Here is an 18,779-nt window from a genome sequence, read left to right on the forward strand (position 1 = left end):
CCCCTTTACTTTCAGTGCAGCAAACTCTCTCCAGAAGTTCAGTGAGGATCTCTGAATGATCCAATGTTGACCTAAATGACTAATGATGATAAATACAATCCACCTGTGTGTAATCAAGTCTCCGTATAAATGCAACTGCACTGTGATAGTCTCAGAGGTCAGTTAAAAGCGCAGAGAGCATCATGAAGAACAAGGAACACACCAGGCAGGTCCGAGATACTGTTGTGAAGAAGTTTAAAGCCAGATTTGGATACAAAAATATTTCCCAAGCTTTAAACATCCCAAGGAGCACTGTGCAAGCGATAATATTGAAATGGAAGGAGTATCAGACCACTGCAAATCTACCAAGACCTGGCCGTCCCTCTAAACTTTCAGCTCATACAAGGAGAAGACTGATCAGAGATGCAGCCAAGAGGCCCATGATCACTCTGGATGAACTGCAGAGATCTACAGCTGAAGTGGGAGACTCTGTCCATAGGACAACAATCAGTCGTATATTGCACAAATCTGGCCTTTATGGAAGAGTGGCAAGAAGAAAGCCATTTCTTAAAGATATCCATAAAAAGTGTTGTTTAAAGTTTGCCACAAGCCACCTGGGAGACACACCAAACATGTGGAAGAAGGTGCTCTGGTCAGATGAAACCAAAATTGCTGAACACACCATCCCCACTGTCAAACATGGTGGTGGCAGCATCATGGTTTGGGCCTGATTTTCTTCAGCAGGGACAGGGAAGATGGTTAAAATTGATGGGAAGATGGATGGAGCCAAATACAGGACCATTCTGGAAGAAAACCTGATGGAGTCTGCAAAAGACCTGAGACTGGGACGGAGATTTGTCTTCCAACAAGACAATGATCCAAAACATAAAGCAAAATCTACAATGGAATGGTTCAAAAAGAAACATATCCAGGTGTTAGAATAGCCAAGTCAAAGTCCAGACCTGAATCCAATCGAGAATCTGTGGAAAGAACTGAAAACTGCTGTTCACAAATGCTCTCCATCCAACCTCACTGAGCTCGAGCTGTTTTGCAAGGAGGAATGGCAAAAAATGTCAGTCTCTCGATGTGCAAAACTGATAGAGACATACCCCAAGCGACTTACAGTTGTAATCGCAGCAAAAGGTGGCGCTACAAAGTATTAACTTAAGGGGGCTGAATAATTTTGCACGCCCAATTTTTCAGTTTTTGATTTGTTAAAAAAGTTTGAAATATCCAATAAATGTCGTTCCACTTCATGATTGTGTCCCACTTGTTGTTGATTCTTCACAAAAAAATACAGTTTTATATCTTTATGTTTGAAGCCTGAAATGTGGCAAAAGGTCGCAAAGTTCAAGGGGGCCGAATACTTTCGCAAGGCACTGTATTTTCTGGCCTGCAAACAACCACGACACTATCGACATCATGCCACGTCAATAATAAATAGTGCACTGCTAATGAGTAGGACATTTTTGGATTCTGAGCAAATAATGAACTAATGATATTCTATATTATCTGTTTATAGACTATATTGTTAGACACAGAAAGATGACTATGGTTGCTAGAGATGGTTGACAAAAGTAATGGAGAAATACAGTGTCCATAGACCCAGGTGTGCTCCCTGCTACTCACCGAGCCCCTGTCTGAGCCCCTGTCCATGTCCAGCCAGTCCATGAGCATGTGAGCAGTGCTGCTGGGGACCTGGGCCCTCAGGGTGTTCCTCTCCTCCTCTCTGGGCTGCAGCTCCAGGGCCAGCCTCAGGTCCTCAACCAGCTGTAGAACCTGCAGGGGCCCTGCGCTACCTGGAGAGCCCAGCTCAAACAGGCCGTTGGTGTACTCGGCTGCAGCCTTGGAGCCTGCCGGGGACAAAGGACAAAGAGTCATTATAGTGGACAAGATTGTATATCAGCATAAATATCTATAGCAGAATCTGACCCAGTCAGCTCCCTCTATTTTATATTATACGTCCACGTGTCACCTGTATCGGCTCACTAAGCTAATGTCTGTTCCAGCTGCATCATTATCTGGGAGCTGGAGAGCAAGTTAAACTTCCTCCATAAACACTCAGACATCTGGAGCATGTTAGCGTATCGTTACAGTATGCTGCAAGGAAACCATTTGAACACGGATTCCATTGAAGACGTCCAAAATCAATCAACTGGAAAGAAACCTGCCTGCTACCATTGTGATTTGATCCATGTTGTGTTTTTTTACTCACTGGCTCTCCAACTCTGTTCCTGTAGGTTAGCAGGGCTCTCCAACCCTGTTCCGATAGGTTAGCAGGGCTCTCCAACCCTGTTCCCTGGAGAGCAACCATCCTGTAGGTTTTCGCTTCAACCCTTATCTTGTGCGCCTGATTCTAATAATTATCAGGTTGATTATTAGATTAATCAGAAGTTAAAACTGGGGTTAGAGCGAAAACCTACAGGAGGGTAGTTCTCCAGGAACAGGGTTGGAAATAAAACCTACAAGAGGGTAGCTCTCCAGGAACAGGGTTGGCGTTAAAACCTACCTACAGGAGGGTAGCTTTCCAGGATTAGGGTTAGAGTTAAAATCTACAGGAGGGTAGCTCTCTAGGAACAGGGTTGGTGTCGCACCCTGATCTGTTTCACCTGTCTTTGTGCTTGTCTCCACCCCCCTCAAGGTGTCGCCCCTCTTCCCCATTATCCCCAGTGTATTTATACCTGTGTTCTCTGTTTGTCTGTTGCCAGTTCTATTTTGTTTCGTGATACCTACCATCATTTGTCCCCTTGCTCCTGGCTGTTCTATACCTTGCCACACCTCTCTGGATTATTGACCCCTGCCTGCCCTGAGACTGCCTGCCGTTCTGGACCTGTTGCACTCTTTCTGGATTATTGACCTATGCCTGTCCTTGACCTGTTGTTTGCCTGCCCCTGTACTATAAATAATTTTGTTACTTTGACACTGTCTACATCTGGGTCATACCTGAGACCTGATAGTTGGTGTTAAAACCTACAGGAGGGTAGCTCTCCAGGAACAGGGTTGGAGAGCCCTGGTTTAGAGCAACAAGTGGAAGGTGTGGAGCCTGAAAGAAGAGAGCTTACATTTGGCAGCTAATCCCAGATCATAGAGAGGATCAGAGCAGCAGTGTATTATCATGGCATCTTAATGCTCCAATACACTTCACCCTCCCTTTTCCTATTAGCCTACTTTACACTAGCATCAGATTGAGGCAGAACAAGCCAATACATTTCCTTTGTTTTGTCATTATGTAACTAGAAATGATGTGACCTATAGGACAGTCCTGGAAAGAGGACATTGATAAGGCCATGGCAAAGTACTACATCTGGTTAAGACCAGGGAATGCCTATATGCCCTAGAAGCCTGTGAGAGTGTATCTAAAATGATCTGAAAATGACCTCACCATTCCTATGATACTGGGGTGGGCCATAAGGTCACCTGGGCCTGTGGGCAGAGGTGTTACATGTTTCTGTCCCCCGGCTAATACATGTGTCAAACTCATTCCACAGAGGGCCGAGTGTCTGCGGGTTTTCGCTCCTCCCTTGTACTTGATTGATGAATTAATGTCACTGATTAGTAAAAAAACTCCCCTCACCTGCTTTTCTAGGTCTTAATTGAAAGGAAAAACCGGTAGTCTTGGTAGGACTAGCCTGATCCCAGATCTGTGTGTGCTGTCTTGCCAACTCCTATGGCCAATGTCATGACATGCAGCACACACAGATCTGGGACCAGTCCATATCCATGTATACAAACAGCCTTCTTTTCACTAAAATAAAAACATACAAAGAAACTATGGTACATTGAGTGCATGCTTTGGTTGGCTTGACTTTGAGGAAAATTTAAGAAGAACACGATGTAGAAAAAAACCAAGATTTTCTGTAAATAAGCCTGTGCCTGCCTGAGGGCCAATGCGCATACAAACACAGAGAGGAACGGATTATTCACGCATGCTCAACTGCATCTCGCTAAAAATATCATAACTATGGGTATCTACAGCCAAATAGCCCTGTTTATTGTTCATCTAATATCTAGTATATAATCAGCTTTATTCAGATCACAAGCCTGATACAAAACATGTTTGTTCAATAAAATGCCTGAAACAAGTTACCAGGCCAGCTCAGTTCTACAGTAGTGTTGAACTTACTTCTCTTTGTGTGAGCATGGTTTGGAGTTGGTTGAGGTTTCCAACTACTATCCATATAACACATTTTTATTATCCTAAAATAAATGGACAATAAGTGAAAAACACAAAGAAACCAATTATTCAACTCAAGATTATAATAATAGAGTATCTCTCATCTGATTCAGATGCTCCAGCAATAACCAGTAGGGGGCATATTTTCAAGTCCATCACTGTTGCAGCAACTCATTACCTGCATATTATATTAAATGTCAAGTGCCTTTCAGAGATATTTCCAGCATATACTATTACGGAAAACAATGTCCTAATACTCAAATGTAATCAGACCAGTATCTCAAAATATGGCTGATGATTGGGACTAATGCCTTGTTGATGATTGGGACTAAAGCCTTGTTGATGATTGGGATTCCTTGCAGTAATTACATTTAGATTCTATTCTATTTGTAGTCCTTGAAACTCAAGGCTGCATATGAGATAATGTTTGGCAACAGTAAAGTAATTAACTTTAATTGTTATTGACCAGATCTTATTGTGGTAATAGCAATGATTAACTTGTGAATATCCTGATTTAGACCTTGAGGTTAACTTGTTTTCACCTTGGTCAGTCAAGGTGACTGTTGATCCCGATCTCTTGTCATGGTGAATTGACAAAAAGAGAAAGACCAATGGCATGAATCTCAGACAAGATGTACATAGATTTACACAATAAAACACTGCTGTGACTAGGATTGCCAAACTACCGGTATTTTACTAAAGTTACCAGAATCTTCAGTAATTTTGGTAATTAACAGAAAAACTATGGCAATCTATTGTAATTTAGGTAATTTAAACTTGAATAACTTTTTTAATATATATTATTCATTTATTATACCTGTGTCCATATTATCCATGTGTTTCTAGTAGTTAGACCATATGGTTCAAGATAAATAGCCTAATTATTGAAAAAAAGCATCTAATTAAGAATGGGATTATTTTCTTCAACTGCCAACAATTTGATGCCAAAACATTGACAACAAATACATATTGACAGTAAAATAAATAACAGTTTGTATAAATAATTACTGATATTTCATGCTAAAACACTAATATAAAACACCAATGGTATTCACTAAATGTATGTAAATGTAAATGTTATTCTTTCATTTTTTCAATTATTTCATATATTTTACATGTGATACGGCCACACAGAGGGCCAGAAATGATTACCGACACCTGTGAAAATCTGAAGTACCCAAAAGGGCCACCAGATATCTTGTGATAAATTAAATTAAATCCTTGAAAGATACAAACATTCTGGTAGTTTAATGGTAAACTTTGAAAGTTTCCAGTAATATACCATCCCTTTGCAACCCTAGCTGTGACATTCCCCTGCATACTGAATAGTGGTGCTCGGGTCAGCTGTTTGTTCACTCGCGTTCTGCCCGCAAATGTTAGTAACTCATCCGCAACCACCCGACTTTATGTGATAAAGTGAAAATCTGAGGCCGGAGCTATAGTCAGGGGGTGCAGGATTTTTTTCTGCCTGATTTAGATGTGTTTCTGCTTATAATTTCAGACATTTTTTAAGCTATTTATTACTAATTGGATACACGCAGCTTCTCTTCTGTCATTAGGCTATATGTTGCCCTAGAACAGTGTTTTCCAACCCTGGTCCTCCAGTACACCCAACAGTACACATTTTTATTGTAACGCAGGACAAGCACACCTGATTCAATTTGTCAACTAATCATCAAGCCCTCAATGAGCTGAATGAGATGTGTTTGTCAAGGGCTACAATTAAAATATGTACTGTTGGGGTACTGGAGGACCACGGTTGGGAAACACTGCACTAGAAGACTAAATTAACCCTTGTTCACCAGAATAATGTCACATATTGATATATATTTTTTATTTATTTTCATTTCACCTATATTTAACCCGGTAGGCTAGTTGAGAACAAGTTCTCATTTACAACTGCGACCTGGCCAAGATAAATCAAAGCATTGCGACACAAACACAGAGTTACACATGGAATAAACAAACATACGATCAATAATACAATAGAAAAAGTCTATATATAGTGTGTGCAAATGAGGTAGGATAATGGAGGTGAGGCAATAAATAGGCCATAGTGGCGAAATAATTACAATATAGCAATTAAACACTGGAGTGATCGATGTGCAGAAAATGAATGTGCAAGTAGAGATACTGGGGTGCAAAGAAGCAAAATAAATAAAATAATAGTATGGGGATGAGGTAGTTGGATGGGCTATTTACAGATGGGCTATGTACAGGTGCAGTGATCTGTGAGCTGCTCTGACAGCTGGTGCTTAAAGTTAGTGAGGGAGATATGAGTCTCCAGCTTCAGTGATTTTTGCAGTTCGTTCCAGTCATTGGCAGCAGAGAACTGGAAGGAAAGGCAGTCAAAGGAGGAATTGCCTTTGGGGGGTGACCAGTGAAATATACCTGCTGGAGCGTGTGCTACCTAGCAAACACTTATACAGTGGGGCAAAAAAGTATTTAGTCAGCCACCAATTGTGCAAGTTCTCCCACTTAAAAATATGAGAGAGGCCTGTAATTTTCATCATAGGTACACTTCAACTATGACAGACAAAATGAGAAAAAAAATCCAGAAAATCACATTGTAGGATTTTTTGTAAATTTATTTGCAAATTATGGTGGAAAATAAGTAGTTGCAGTTGCCATACCAGGTAGTGATGCAACCGGTCAGGATGCTTTCGATGGTGCAGCTGTATAACTTTTTGAGGATCTGGGGACCCATGCCAAATCTTTTCAGTCTCCTGAGGGGAATAGCGTTGTCATGCCCTCTTCACGACTGTCTTGGTGTGTTTGGACCATGATAGATCGTTGGTGATGCGGACACCAATGAACGTGAAACTTTCAACCCGCTCCACTACAGCCCCGTTGATGTTAATGGGGGCCTGTTCGGACTGCCTTTTTTTGTAGTCCATGATCAGCTCCTTAGTCTTGCTCACATTGTGGTGCGAGGATTGCCAGTTCTCTGTCAGTAGTCTGTAATAGTTTGCAAGCCCTGCCATATCCGACGATCATCAGAGCTGGTGTCGTAGGATTCAATCTTAATCCTGCATTGACACTTTGCTTGTTTGATGGTTTGTCTGAGGGCATAGCGGGATTTCTTATATGCGTACGGATTAGTGTCCCGCTCTTTCAAAGCAGCAGCTCTAGCCTTTAGCTCGATGCGGATGTTGCCTGTAATCCATGGCTTCTGGTTGGAATGTGTACATACGGTCACTGTGGAGACGATGTCGTCGATGCACTTATTGATGAAGCCGATGACAAAGGTGGTATACTCCTCAATGCCATTGGATGAATCCTGGAACATATTCCAGTCTGTGCTAACAAAACAGTCCTGTAGTGTAGCATCCACATCATCTGACCACTTCCGTATTGCGCGACTCACTGGTGCTTCCTGCTTTAGTTTTTGCTTGTAAGCAGGAATCAGGAGGAGTCAGGAGGAGTTAAAGGCGGAGGAGTAAAATGGCGCCGGAGGAGATTACGGTCTCCTAACCAATTGTGCTACTATGTGTTTTTTTCCGTGATATTTGTAAATTATTTTGTACATAATGTTTCTGCAACCATATCTTACGGAAGAAAAGAGCTTCTGGATATCAGGACAGCGATCACTCACCTCGGATTAGATGAAGATTTCTTCTTCCACAACAACAACAACAGCAACAACAAGCAGGACTCACACGATATTCTCCTAACCCCACAGGGCAGACATCCCAATTATTTGCAATATTACTTGCCAACGTGCAATCATTGGACAATAAACTAGACAATGTAAGATCACAAATATCCTGCCAACGGGACATCAAAAACTGTAATATCCTATGCTTCACTGAATCGTGGCTGAATGACGACATGGATATTCAGCTAGCGGGATACACGCTGCACCGGAAGGATAGAACAGCACACTCCGGTAAGATGGGGGGGATGCATATTTGTAAACAACAGCTGGTGCACGAAATCTAAGGAAGTCTCTAGAAGGAAGTCGCTTTTGCTCACCTGAAGTAGAGTATATTGTGATACACTGCAGGCCATACTACTTGCCTAGAAAGTTCTCAGCTATACTTTTCGTGGCTGTTTATTTACCACCACAGGGCAACTTAAATCAGTTCTACCAAATCTCTATCAACATGTTAAATGTGCAACCAGAGGGAAAACAATTCTAGATCACCTGTACTCCACACACAGAGACGCGTATAAAGCTCTCCCTCGACATCCATTTGGTAAATCCGACCACGATTCTATCCTCCTGATTCCTGCTTACAAGCAAAAATTAAAGCAGGAAGCGCCAGTGACTCGGTCTATACAAAAAATGGTCAGATGTAGCAGATGCTAAACTACAGGACTGCTTTGCTATCACAGACTGGAACATGTTCTGGGATTCTTCCGATGACATTGAGGAATACACCACATCAGTCACTGGCTTTATAAATAAGTGCATTGAGGACCTTGTCCCCACAGTGACTGTACGTACATACCCCAACCAGAAGCCATGGATTACAGGAAACATTCACACTGAGCTAAAGGGTAGAGCTACCGCTTTCAAGGTGCAGAACTCTAACCCGGAAGCTTACAAGAAATCGTGCTATGCCCTGCGACGAACCATCAAACAGGCAAAGCATCAATACAGGACTAAGATTGAATCAAACTACACCGGCTCCGACGCTCGAAGGATGTGGAAGGGCTTGCAAACTATTACAGATTACAAAGGGAAGCACAGTCGCGAGCTGCCCAGTGACACAAGCCTACCAGACGAGCTAAATCACTTCTATGCTTCCTTCGAGGCAAGCAACACTGAGGCATGCATGAGAGCATCAGCTGTTCTGGACGACTGTGTGATCACACTCTCCGTAGCCGACGTGATTAAGACCTTTAAACAGGTCAACATACACAAGGCTGCGGGGCCAGACGGATTACCAGGACGTGTGCTCCGGGCATGTGTTGACCAACTGGCAGGTGTCTTCACTGACATTTTCAACATGTCCCTGATTGAGTCTGTAATACCAACATGCTTCAAGCAGACCACCATAGTCCCTGATCCCAAGAACACAAAGGCAACCTGCCTAAATGACTACAGACCCGTAGCACTCACGTCCGTAGCCATGAAGTGCTTTGAAAGGCTGGTAATGGCTCACATCAACACCATTATCCCATAAACCCTAGACCCACTCCAATTTGCATACCGCCCAAACAGATCCACAGATGATGCAATCTCTATTCAAATCAAATCAAATGTATTTATATAGCCCTTCTTACATCAGCTGATATCTCAAAGTGCTGTACAGAAACCCAGCCTAAAACCCCAAACAGCAAGCAATGCAGGTGTAGAAGCACGGTGGCTAGGAAAAACTCCCTAGAAAGGCCAAAACCTAGGAAGAAACCTAGAGAGGAACCAGGCTATGTGGGGTGGCCAGTCCTCTTCTGGCTGTCCCAGGTAGAGATTATACCAGAACATGGCCAAGATGTTCAAATGTTCATAAATGACCAGCATGGTCCAATAATAATAAGGCAGAACAGTTGAAACTGGAGCAGCAGCATGGCCAGGTGGACTTGGGACAGCAAGGAGTCATCATGTCAGGTAGTCCTGAGGCATGGTCCTAGGGCTCAGGTCCTCCGAGAGAGAGAAAGAAAGAGAGAAAGAGAGAATTAGAGAGAGCACACTTAAATTCACACAGGACACTGAATAGGACAGGATAAGTACTCCAGATATAACAAACTGACCCTAGCCCCCCGACACAAACTACTGCAGCATAAATACTGGAGGCACTCCACACTGCCCTTTCCCAACTGGACAAAAGGAATACCTATGTGAGAATGCTGTTCATTGACTACAGCTCAGCGTTCAACACTATAGTACCCTCAAAGCTCATCACCAAGCTAAGGATCCTGGGACTAAACACCTCCCTCTGCAACTGGATCCTGGACTTCCTGACAGGCCGCCCCCAGGTGGTGAGGGTAGGTAGCAACACATCTGCCACACTGATCCTCAACACTGGAGCTCCCCAGGGGTGCGTGCTCAGTCCTCTCCTCTACTCCCTGTTCACCCACGACTGCATGGCCAGGAACGACTCCAACACCTTCATTAAGTTTGCTGACGACACAACAGTGGTAGTTCTGATCACGACAACAACGAGACAGCCTATAGGGAGGAGGTCAGAGACCTGGCCGGGTGGGGCAAAGATGCCTGCCATCCAGGACCTCTACACCAGGCGGTGTCAGAGGAAGGCCCTAAAAATTGTCAAAGACCCCAGCCAACCCAGTCATAGACTGTTCTCTCTACTACTGCATGGCAAGCGGTAAAGTGCCAAGTCTAGGACAAAAAGGCTTCTCAACAGTTTTTACCCCCAAGCCATAAGACTCCTGAACAGGTAACCAAATGGTTACCCGGACTATTTGCGTTGTGTGCCTCCCCCAACCCCTCTTTTATGCTGCTGCTACTCTCTGTTTATCTTATATGCATAGTCACTTTAACTATACATTCATGTACATACTACTTAAATGGCCCGACCAACCAGTGCCTCCACACTCTGGCTAACCGGGCTATCTGCATTGTGTCCCACCACCTGCCAAACCCTCCTTTTACGCTTCTGCTACTCTCTGTTCATCATATATGCATAGGCACGATATCTACATGTACATACTACCTCAATAAGCCTGACTAACCGATGTCTGTATATAGCCTTGCTACTCTTTTTTCAAATGTCTTTTTACTGTTGTTTTATTTCTTTACACACACACACACACACACACACACACACACACACACACACAGACACACACACACACACACCTTTTTTTCCTGCACCATTGGTTAGAGCCTGTCAGTAAGCATTTCACTGTAAGGTCTACACCTGTTGTAGTCGGCGCACGTGATAAATAAACTTTGATTTGATTTGATAGAATTATGGTCAGATTTGTCAAATGGAGGGCGGGGGAGAGCTTTGTATGCATCTCTGTGTGTGGAGTAAAGGTGGTCTAGAGTTTTTTTTCCTCTGGTTGCACATGTGACATGCTGGTAAAAATTTGGTAAAACTTAATCAATTCAACCACATCTTTGTTTCATCACAAAACTGGAGAGCAACCTCTGTCTGGTGAAGTCCACAAAGCATAATGCATGTAACAAACATTAACATGACCTACAGCATGGTCAAGCAAGTTAATGTTTCCATCATTTTCAGACAACTACACAACTATTGATTTAGAACCATGTAGAGTTACCGCAAGTCAGGAGCAGCCTCCACTAAAACAGGAGCTGCCTCCACTATTCCAGCACCATTTCAACTTCGACATTTCAACATCATCAAATCACCTATGCTCAGTCTAATACAGTGACAACTAAAAGATACCAAAAACAATAAGCTAAATATCATGTGGCTGTCCATTCTTCCAGTGGTGATTTTAGCATGTAAATCTTGGAGGGGCAAAAAAAGAAAAAAGTGGATTGCATGCCAGCAAAGCCACAACACAACACTAAACAATACATTCATTTTACTATAACGGTGACAAACGGTGCCCACAAACTGTTAGGGCCTATATAAAGCTGTCCAAACAGCAGTCCCAACATCTTACCACTGCTACACCTGGATATCAGCGGAGCCTTGTCTGGCAGCGAAACAGTTCATTCAGCCTCATTTACTGCCTTTAAAAAAACATAGCTGATATGGCTGACATGCTTAAACAAATGTGGTTTCTAATGACAATTGCGATGTACAAACTATGGTATAAGGGGACTACAATTGGATAAGAAGCAATCCGTAATTTCGATTAAGTCATTAATGAGCGAGCTAGGATGGAAGTAGTCAATATAACGATTTGTTCAGCACTTTTGAAATGTACAGCGACAGCATTCAGAACATGGGCCGTTCTTACAGTGTTCTCCCTGTACACCTAGTCAGAACCGTAGGATAAATAATGGGGGCATATAAGCAGACAATGAAAGCTCTTACAATATTCAATGATTACATTTCTCTAAAACAGGTTATATGCTACATGTGCACCACCAAGTAAGAACAGTAGGCGAAATTAAGAGGGGTAAATAGACCAAATTATTAGGGTGAGGCACATGGGCTACTAACATCTTACTACACAATATACACTTAGTATTACTTTCTTAGCTACAGTATACATATCTTCATGGCATATTACATAATTTACGCAGCAGTATTAGAATACATTTTTGTACTCACCTTGTCGTGCTGTACTCACTTAAACAGGAACGTGGTGCACCGGTCCTTCGAATTATGATGACGTCATTGATCTTCAGGTCATAGCTCTAGAAAGAGGCCTGATTTACAATTCCGAGTTGGATGTCCATTCAAAACGTATTTTCCCAGTCGGAGCTCATTTATTCCCGAGGTCCCAGTTGTCTTGTTCCAAGTTAACAGTTATTTTGAGTGCGGCTCAAATCATGCTTCACTGACAGCATTGGCAATGTTGGATGTTTATCATTTTAAACTTGGAACAGAGCCCCTTAATCCCAGATTTGGGACCACACAGCCACTGATTCCTTCCAAACCACTCATTGTTGAATTTGTGATTCCCAACTTGCTGTGTAATGTTTATGTCCAATGGCCGATGAGCACCGATACGTTTTATCTGTAATTTATCTTCATTATTTCTCTTCATATGACAAGGATTAAAAAGGATTTGCCAGTAGATTGTCGACTTGATTTATGATGATGACTGATAGCTAAGATTTTTAAAGTATGATGTATGATGTTTGTCCAATCAAAACTACTGTACATATAACATAATTTGACGTAATTTTATCTGTGGCCAATGACCTTGAGCCTTCTTGGATGGGCACTTCTAATGTAACTCTATGGCAGCACCCAAAGGGCTAGAATTTTCGAGGTCTACCTTTAGACTTGGCGGTGACGTAGTGTCCCCATGAGTGACAGAACACTGAGCCAATCCCTGGCCATTACCACAGAAAGCACTGAAACACCTGCAATTTGGAGCTGCCTTATTCAATAAAACAAAAGAGACCATGTTTATAGGAGGCTTAATTAACTCAATTATATATATATATATATATATATATATATATATATTGTATATTGTTTGCAAACTGATATGTGACACATGAAATACAGAAAGACGACTGATAACCGAATATAATTTGTCTTATTTTTTTCTTAGTAAATATTTTGGGGAAGCCTGGCTTCTCTTGACATCCATGAATACACGCCACTGCTGAACAGTAGGCTACAATTCCCTTGACTACAACACCTCTTCTGCCAGTCACATTCTGTTAAAGGTCCCCAAAGCACACACATCCCTGGGTCACTCCTCTTTTCAGTTCGCTGCAGCTAGCGAATGGAACGAGCTGCAACAAACACTCAAACTGGACAGTTTTATCTCAATCTATTCATTCAAAGACTCAATCATGGACACTCTTACTGACAGTTGTGGCTGCTTCGTGTGATGTATTGTTGTCTCTACCCTCTTGACCTTTGTGCTGTTGACTTTGCCCAACAATGTTTGTACCATGTTCTGTGCTGCTACCATGTTGTGTTGCTACCATGTTGTTATGTCGTGTTGCCATGTGTTGCTGCCTTGCTATGTTGTTGTCTTATGTCTCTCTTCATGTAGTGTTGTGTTGTCTCTCGTCGTGATGTGTGTTTTCTCCTATATTTATAGTGTATTTATATATATTTTTTAATCCCAGGCCCCCGTCCCCGCAAGAGGCCTTTTGCTTTTTGGTGGGCCGTCATTGTAAATAAGAATTAGTTCTTAACTGGCTTGCCTAGTTAAATAAAGGTTAAATAGAATAAAACAAATTTAAAAAACGTGCCAAAGGCCTTTTTGAAGTCGCCATCTTGTGACTGTCGAATTTGTATAGCGTCTCACAATCATCACATATATCCTAGCCGCGGGACTTCCATCATGCTCTTTTACAACTTCACCAAATCTTTCCCTAACATTACATTTCTGGCCCTCCCTTCTCTTTATTTTCAACTCTCCTTTCACAGCTTTTCTCTTATTGAATTAAACTCCAACCGTTTAGGCTTACGCAGTAATGCCCGATGGCCTAAAATGATGAAATAAAAAGCTCAATGTAGCTAGATAGAAATACATTTTATAGGCATTTCTTCCCTCTTTCTCTTTCTTTTCCTCTCCCCTTTTTCCTCTCATCCACACAATATATCATGATCATAAACCCACCCTAAACCCGCCCGCCCCGTGAATATAACGGCGGGGACGGCGGGTTATGAGTCAACCCACGCATCACTAATACAGAAGGCTAAGTCAAACTCTGTGGTCAATTCCAACGGCTGTCAGAGTGGCATGTCTTTCATTCTCCACAGAGACTGATGTAGCATTGAGTTGTTCTGTTGATCCGTTTAGTCACAAACTGGCATGTTGAGCTTCATCGCCCACAGTCTATTTAGATGACCGACTGCATTAAACATGAACCCTTTATTAGTTGAATCATGTTGGCAATAGCTGAGCTTGCTGCAGGGAGCTCAGCCCAAGCCCCTACAAATGCTTGCCCCTAATTTAACAGCCACACACACATACAAATGGATGTGGGCACATGCCCCCCCACACACAGACACACGCCCACACACACACACGCCCACACACACACACGCCCACACACACGCCCACACACACACACACGCCCACACACACACACACGCCCACACACACACACACGCCCACACGCCCACACACACACACGCCCACACACACACACACACACGCCCACACACACACACACACACGCCCACACACACACACACACGCCCACACACACACACACACACGCCCACACGCCCACACACACACTATCCATGTTTGACTGTGCCTTCCACCACACTAATACTGCATGGATTCCCTAAATAGGACTCATAGTGTACATGCAAGAAAGAGGAAAATGCCATTAAAACACACTCATATTTTGGGAGAACATCATAACAGAACAAACTGATCTAATTTCACCTGTAAATAAGCCAAAAACATTATTTTCCTTTTTTTTATGATATTTCCTAACTGTGAGGTGGAAATAAAACTCTGAAATTGTGAAAATTATAATAATGCCCTTTTTGGATAAAGCGTCTGCTAAATGGAAGGCTAATTTAGCCTACATGTTGTATATATGGGAAAAATAACATTTTGCTACTATTTACTAAATTGTTATACTAATTACAATATTTTCTAAAACAAGTAAATGTAATAATCTAATCTGATGTTTAGAATTTTACTTAAAAAGTAAGACTTCAAGAGATGGAGTTCAATGGAATTGGAAATGCATTCCGTCTAACGTGTTACAAACCCATCTTAGTTCAAGTCTATGGAGTCTATAGTAAACGGTCTGAGGATGACAGGGGGAACTGTCCAGGCCCCCAGTGTCCAGTCTAGAGTGGGAAGTCACGAGCTCTGCTGGTCTATTACCACGTAGCAACCTAGCGCCGCCAAAAGCTCTGGTCTGCCGTTGAAAGCCTACGAAAATGATGATCGTCAGAAAAGCCCAAAAGTTTTGGGCTCTAAAATGTGTTTGTTATGATCAGTTTAATCCCCACTGTAAATTCTTTAAAAGTTTGCTACAAATCGAGATATTTAATTAAATAGTGATTCATTCTGACAAGAACATTTGTCATCACACAGGACCATGTGCTGAGATAGCCTACCGGCCAATGATTGGTCTACGAGGGAGGAGGCTCTCTCAGGCAGGATGAAAACAACTACATCGACCATGATCCTTTGCTAGTTTCGGCCACTTTCACCGTGATCCCTTTTTTTTGTGCCATTCAGACCCATTCAGCAATATGACCCATTTCAAATTCAATATGATCCACTTCATGTACCATCGGGAGTGTTCCATAGGAATACGTGGATGACGTCAGCGCTAGAGACTATCTACTGGTTTGAATGTCTATGGAATTGTTACAGCACAGGAGGTTTGTGGAACCTTAATTAGGCAGGATGGGCTCGTGGTAATGATTAAGTGGAATGGTATTAAATACATCAAACACATGGTTTCCATGTGTTTGATGTTATTCCATATGCTCTATTCCAGACATTATTATGAGCCGTCCTCCCCTCAGCAGCCTCCTGTGTGTCACAGGCAGGGCTGATCTGATGTTTTATTCAGGACCTAATTTCTTTACAGGGTAGCCTTGCTTAGTCTGCTCCGTTTCTCAGCTTTTACCTGTCTGGCAGTGGCATGGTGTGTTTCAAGCCCACACACGCCAGCAGTTAAACCGGTTTGATATAAGGTATGTCACCTGAACCAATCACTGTGTACAAAGACAGTATAATGAGGCAAGGACCTTTCTTTCAAAAGAAGTGAACTAGTTTCTCAAGTTTGTTTTATATTCCAAATTGACGTCAGAGTCGTGTGAAAATACACAGATCTTTTCAATGGTGAATCAAAAAACCATAATAAACTGTGGGAGAATGTATTAGATGTAGTAGGAAGAGATAATTAATCACTTTTACCTGCAATGATGTCATCCATTTGCTCCAAGGCCGCCTCCAACATGTGGCTTGCATCTGAGGCCATGGCGACAGACTACTGCATCAGCCTCTATGCTTAGTGTCCTGGAGGGAAATATAAACACTGTTACATTTTAAGAAAGAGGAATTCTAAATATAATATAATTTAGCATTGAAAACTTTGTACAGTAAACATTAGTTAGAAAATATATGTCATATGGTACAAATTAGCCACGTATAAATAAACACCTGAACGGAGAACTGAGGATCAATTGTACTGCTGTGATATATTCTCTATTGAAACGGTTTCAGATACAGTATGTCCTTGTAACGTGCTGGTTCCTAGGCATACCTTGCAATATGATCCCATTGGCTAGGCCTGGTACAGAGACTACTGGTATATTCTCTGGGTCATCCCTATCAATAGGACAGAGCATGGCTCTGTACAGCGGACCCCTGTTCTAATGAGGCCTCCAAAGAACCCAGCAGGGTCTCCTCCCTCTGTCATCATGCCTTACAACCATCAGCATCTACCCTCTTAAACAGAGAGAACAGCCCGTCCCTTGCCTAACCCCCCAGGTTACGGGATCTAAACACACTGTGAATGTCTTCGTTCTTTCAGCTGTTGATAGAGCTGATGGTTGGTGGCGTTGGGGTATATCTCCATTCCACTCAACCATCACTGAGTTGGGAGACATTCACAAGGACCCAGGTCTGTTTTCATTACAGCTCAAAAGGGATCAGAGTGAAGCGTGACGGATAAATTGATTGCTGTGCCAAGAAATAAATCTGTCTCACACATCAATCTATGATGAGTTCCAAAGATCAAAGACAATACCAGCATGTTGAACTTTGACTGCTTAACTCTTTCATTCCCACCAACTAACTCTGTACTATCTATCATATGCCATAATGGAAACATAGCTATTCAAGTAATCTTCTCTGGAAAAATAATTAGATGTGACCATTGACTGTGATGCGTTGAGGACATAGCGACAGGCCTCTGTGACAAAAGGCAACTGTAGACGCCGGAATGGCAGGCAGGGACAGGCAGGCAGTGCTTTGAAAGGAGCCAGGCGTCAACAGTGTTAATTATGCGGCTGTTCAGATTCAGCTGGACACGGCTGAGGGTGATGGCTCCATTCATTCAGAGCCTCTGTAGTGACAGCTCCTCTGTGTAACAGCATCACAGTGGGCAGCAGACACTGCTATTCTAATAACTGGCCTGATCATACAAACCCAATTAAAGCCTGCAGTTAAAGGCCATGAAGAGATCAGGGTACTGCAGTGCACTAATGGACATGCCAAAGAGAATAATACAGTCTACTGTCTGCTTCTGTACAATCTAATGTAGCTCGAAGACACAACCTTGGTAGAGCTATTGCCCTGCATTAGGATACTATTGTTGGAGTGTATCAAGTCCATTAGAACAAACTGTAACAAAAGAACAGTGAAGTGGCAAACAAATGAGAGCTTCATTATGATATTAGAACATGAGATACGCTATCTGTAATAAACCTAGAACTTCCAGATATTCAAAATCATAGTGAAACTACCTACTACTTATTTATCATTATTATTCATAGTTTATGTAGAAACAGACACGCCTTATTCTCACAGTTTCCCAGTAACAAAACAACTGCCAGCAAAACAAACTTGATCACCCTGTTGTTGCAGGAAATGTCCTGCATAGCTGAAATACAAACATGTAGTGTATTTGAGGTCTAATTAAAAAGGCTTCTAAAGTTTGTCATTTCCATTTTAACATTTCAGAATTGATTTAACCTAACAGAAAATATATCAACCCCTACAAAAATGCCCATTATATATAATACACACAATAATAAATTCACATTCCCTGTTGCTGAAGGACTATTTTCCTTCTGTGAGAAACTGGTCAAATTAAGATCCTGCATCTGAACAACCTGTCATGACAGCAGTTTGTTATAAGAACTACATTTTCTGCCCGGTCTTAAAGCTTTCTTGCTGTGCAAAGCATTGAGGTGGTACTTTGCAGACACAAATATGACTAATATATAGCCAAGCAAACAGACACATCAATAACCTTACAGCACTTAAAGCCTTCTATTTAGTTTGGCCCCAGTGTCACTAGTCAGCTATCACAGGCATTCTTACCACAGAAAAGAGGAGTAGGCTGAGCCTGTTTGAAGAGGATAACATTAGCTAGCAGTGCTCAGGATGTCCC

At 42.2% G+C, this 18,779-nt stretch overlaps 1 protein-coding gene across 5 annotated transcripts in view; it reads right to left on the reverse strand.

Annotated features, from left to right (window-relative positions):
• The window catches only part of ppfibp2b (PPFIA binding protein 2b), a 126,422-nt gene that overhangs the window by 83,924 nt on the left and 23,719 nt on the right, over positions 1-18,779 (reverse strand). For all 5 annotated transcript variants that reach the window (XR_005038648.1, XM_036958254.1, XM_036958240.1 and 2 more), the window contains exons 2-3: positions 16,577-16,678; positions 1,609-1,832 (exon numbers count right to left, since the gene is read on the reverse strand). Coding sequence is in view for 4 of the 5 variants with exons in the window: in XM_036958254.1 (XP_036814149.1) it covers positions 1,609-1,832; positions 16,577-16,640 (288 nt within the window). In the remaining variant the exon portion in view is untranslated. The remainder of the gene's footprint in view (positions 1-1,608; positions 1,833-16,576; positions 16,679-18,779) is intronic.

This window comes from Oncorhynchus mykiss, chromosome 2 (assembly GCF_013265735.2).
Source record: "Oncorhynchus mykiss isolate Arlee chromosome 2, USDA_OmykA_1.1, whole genome shotgun sequence".
Taxonomy (NCBI): Eukaryota; Metazoa; Chordata; class Actinopteri; order Salmoniformes; family Salmonidae; genus Oncorhynchus; species Oncorhynchus mykiss.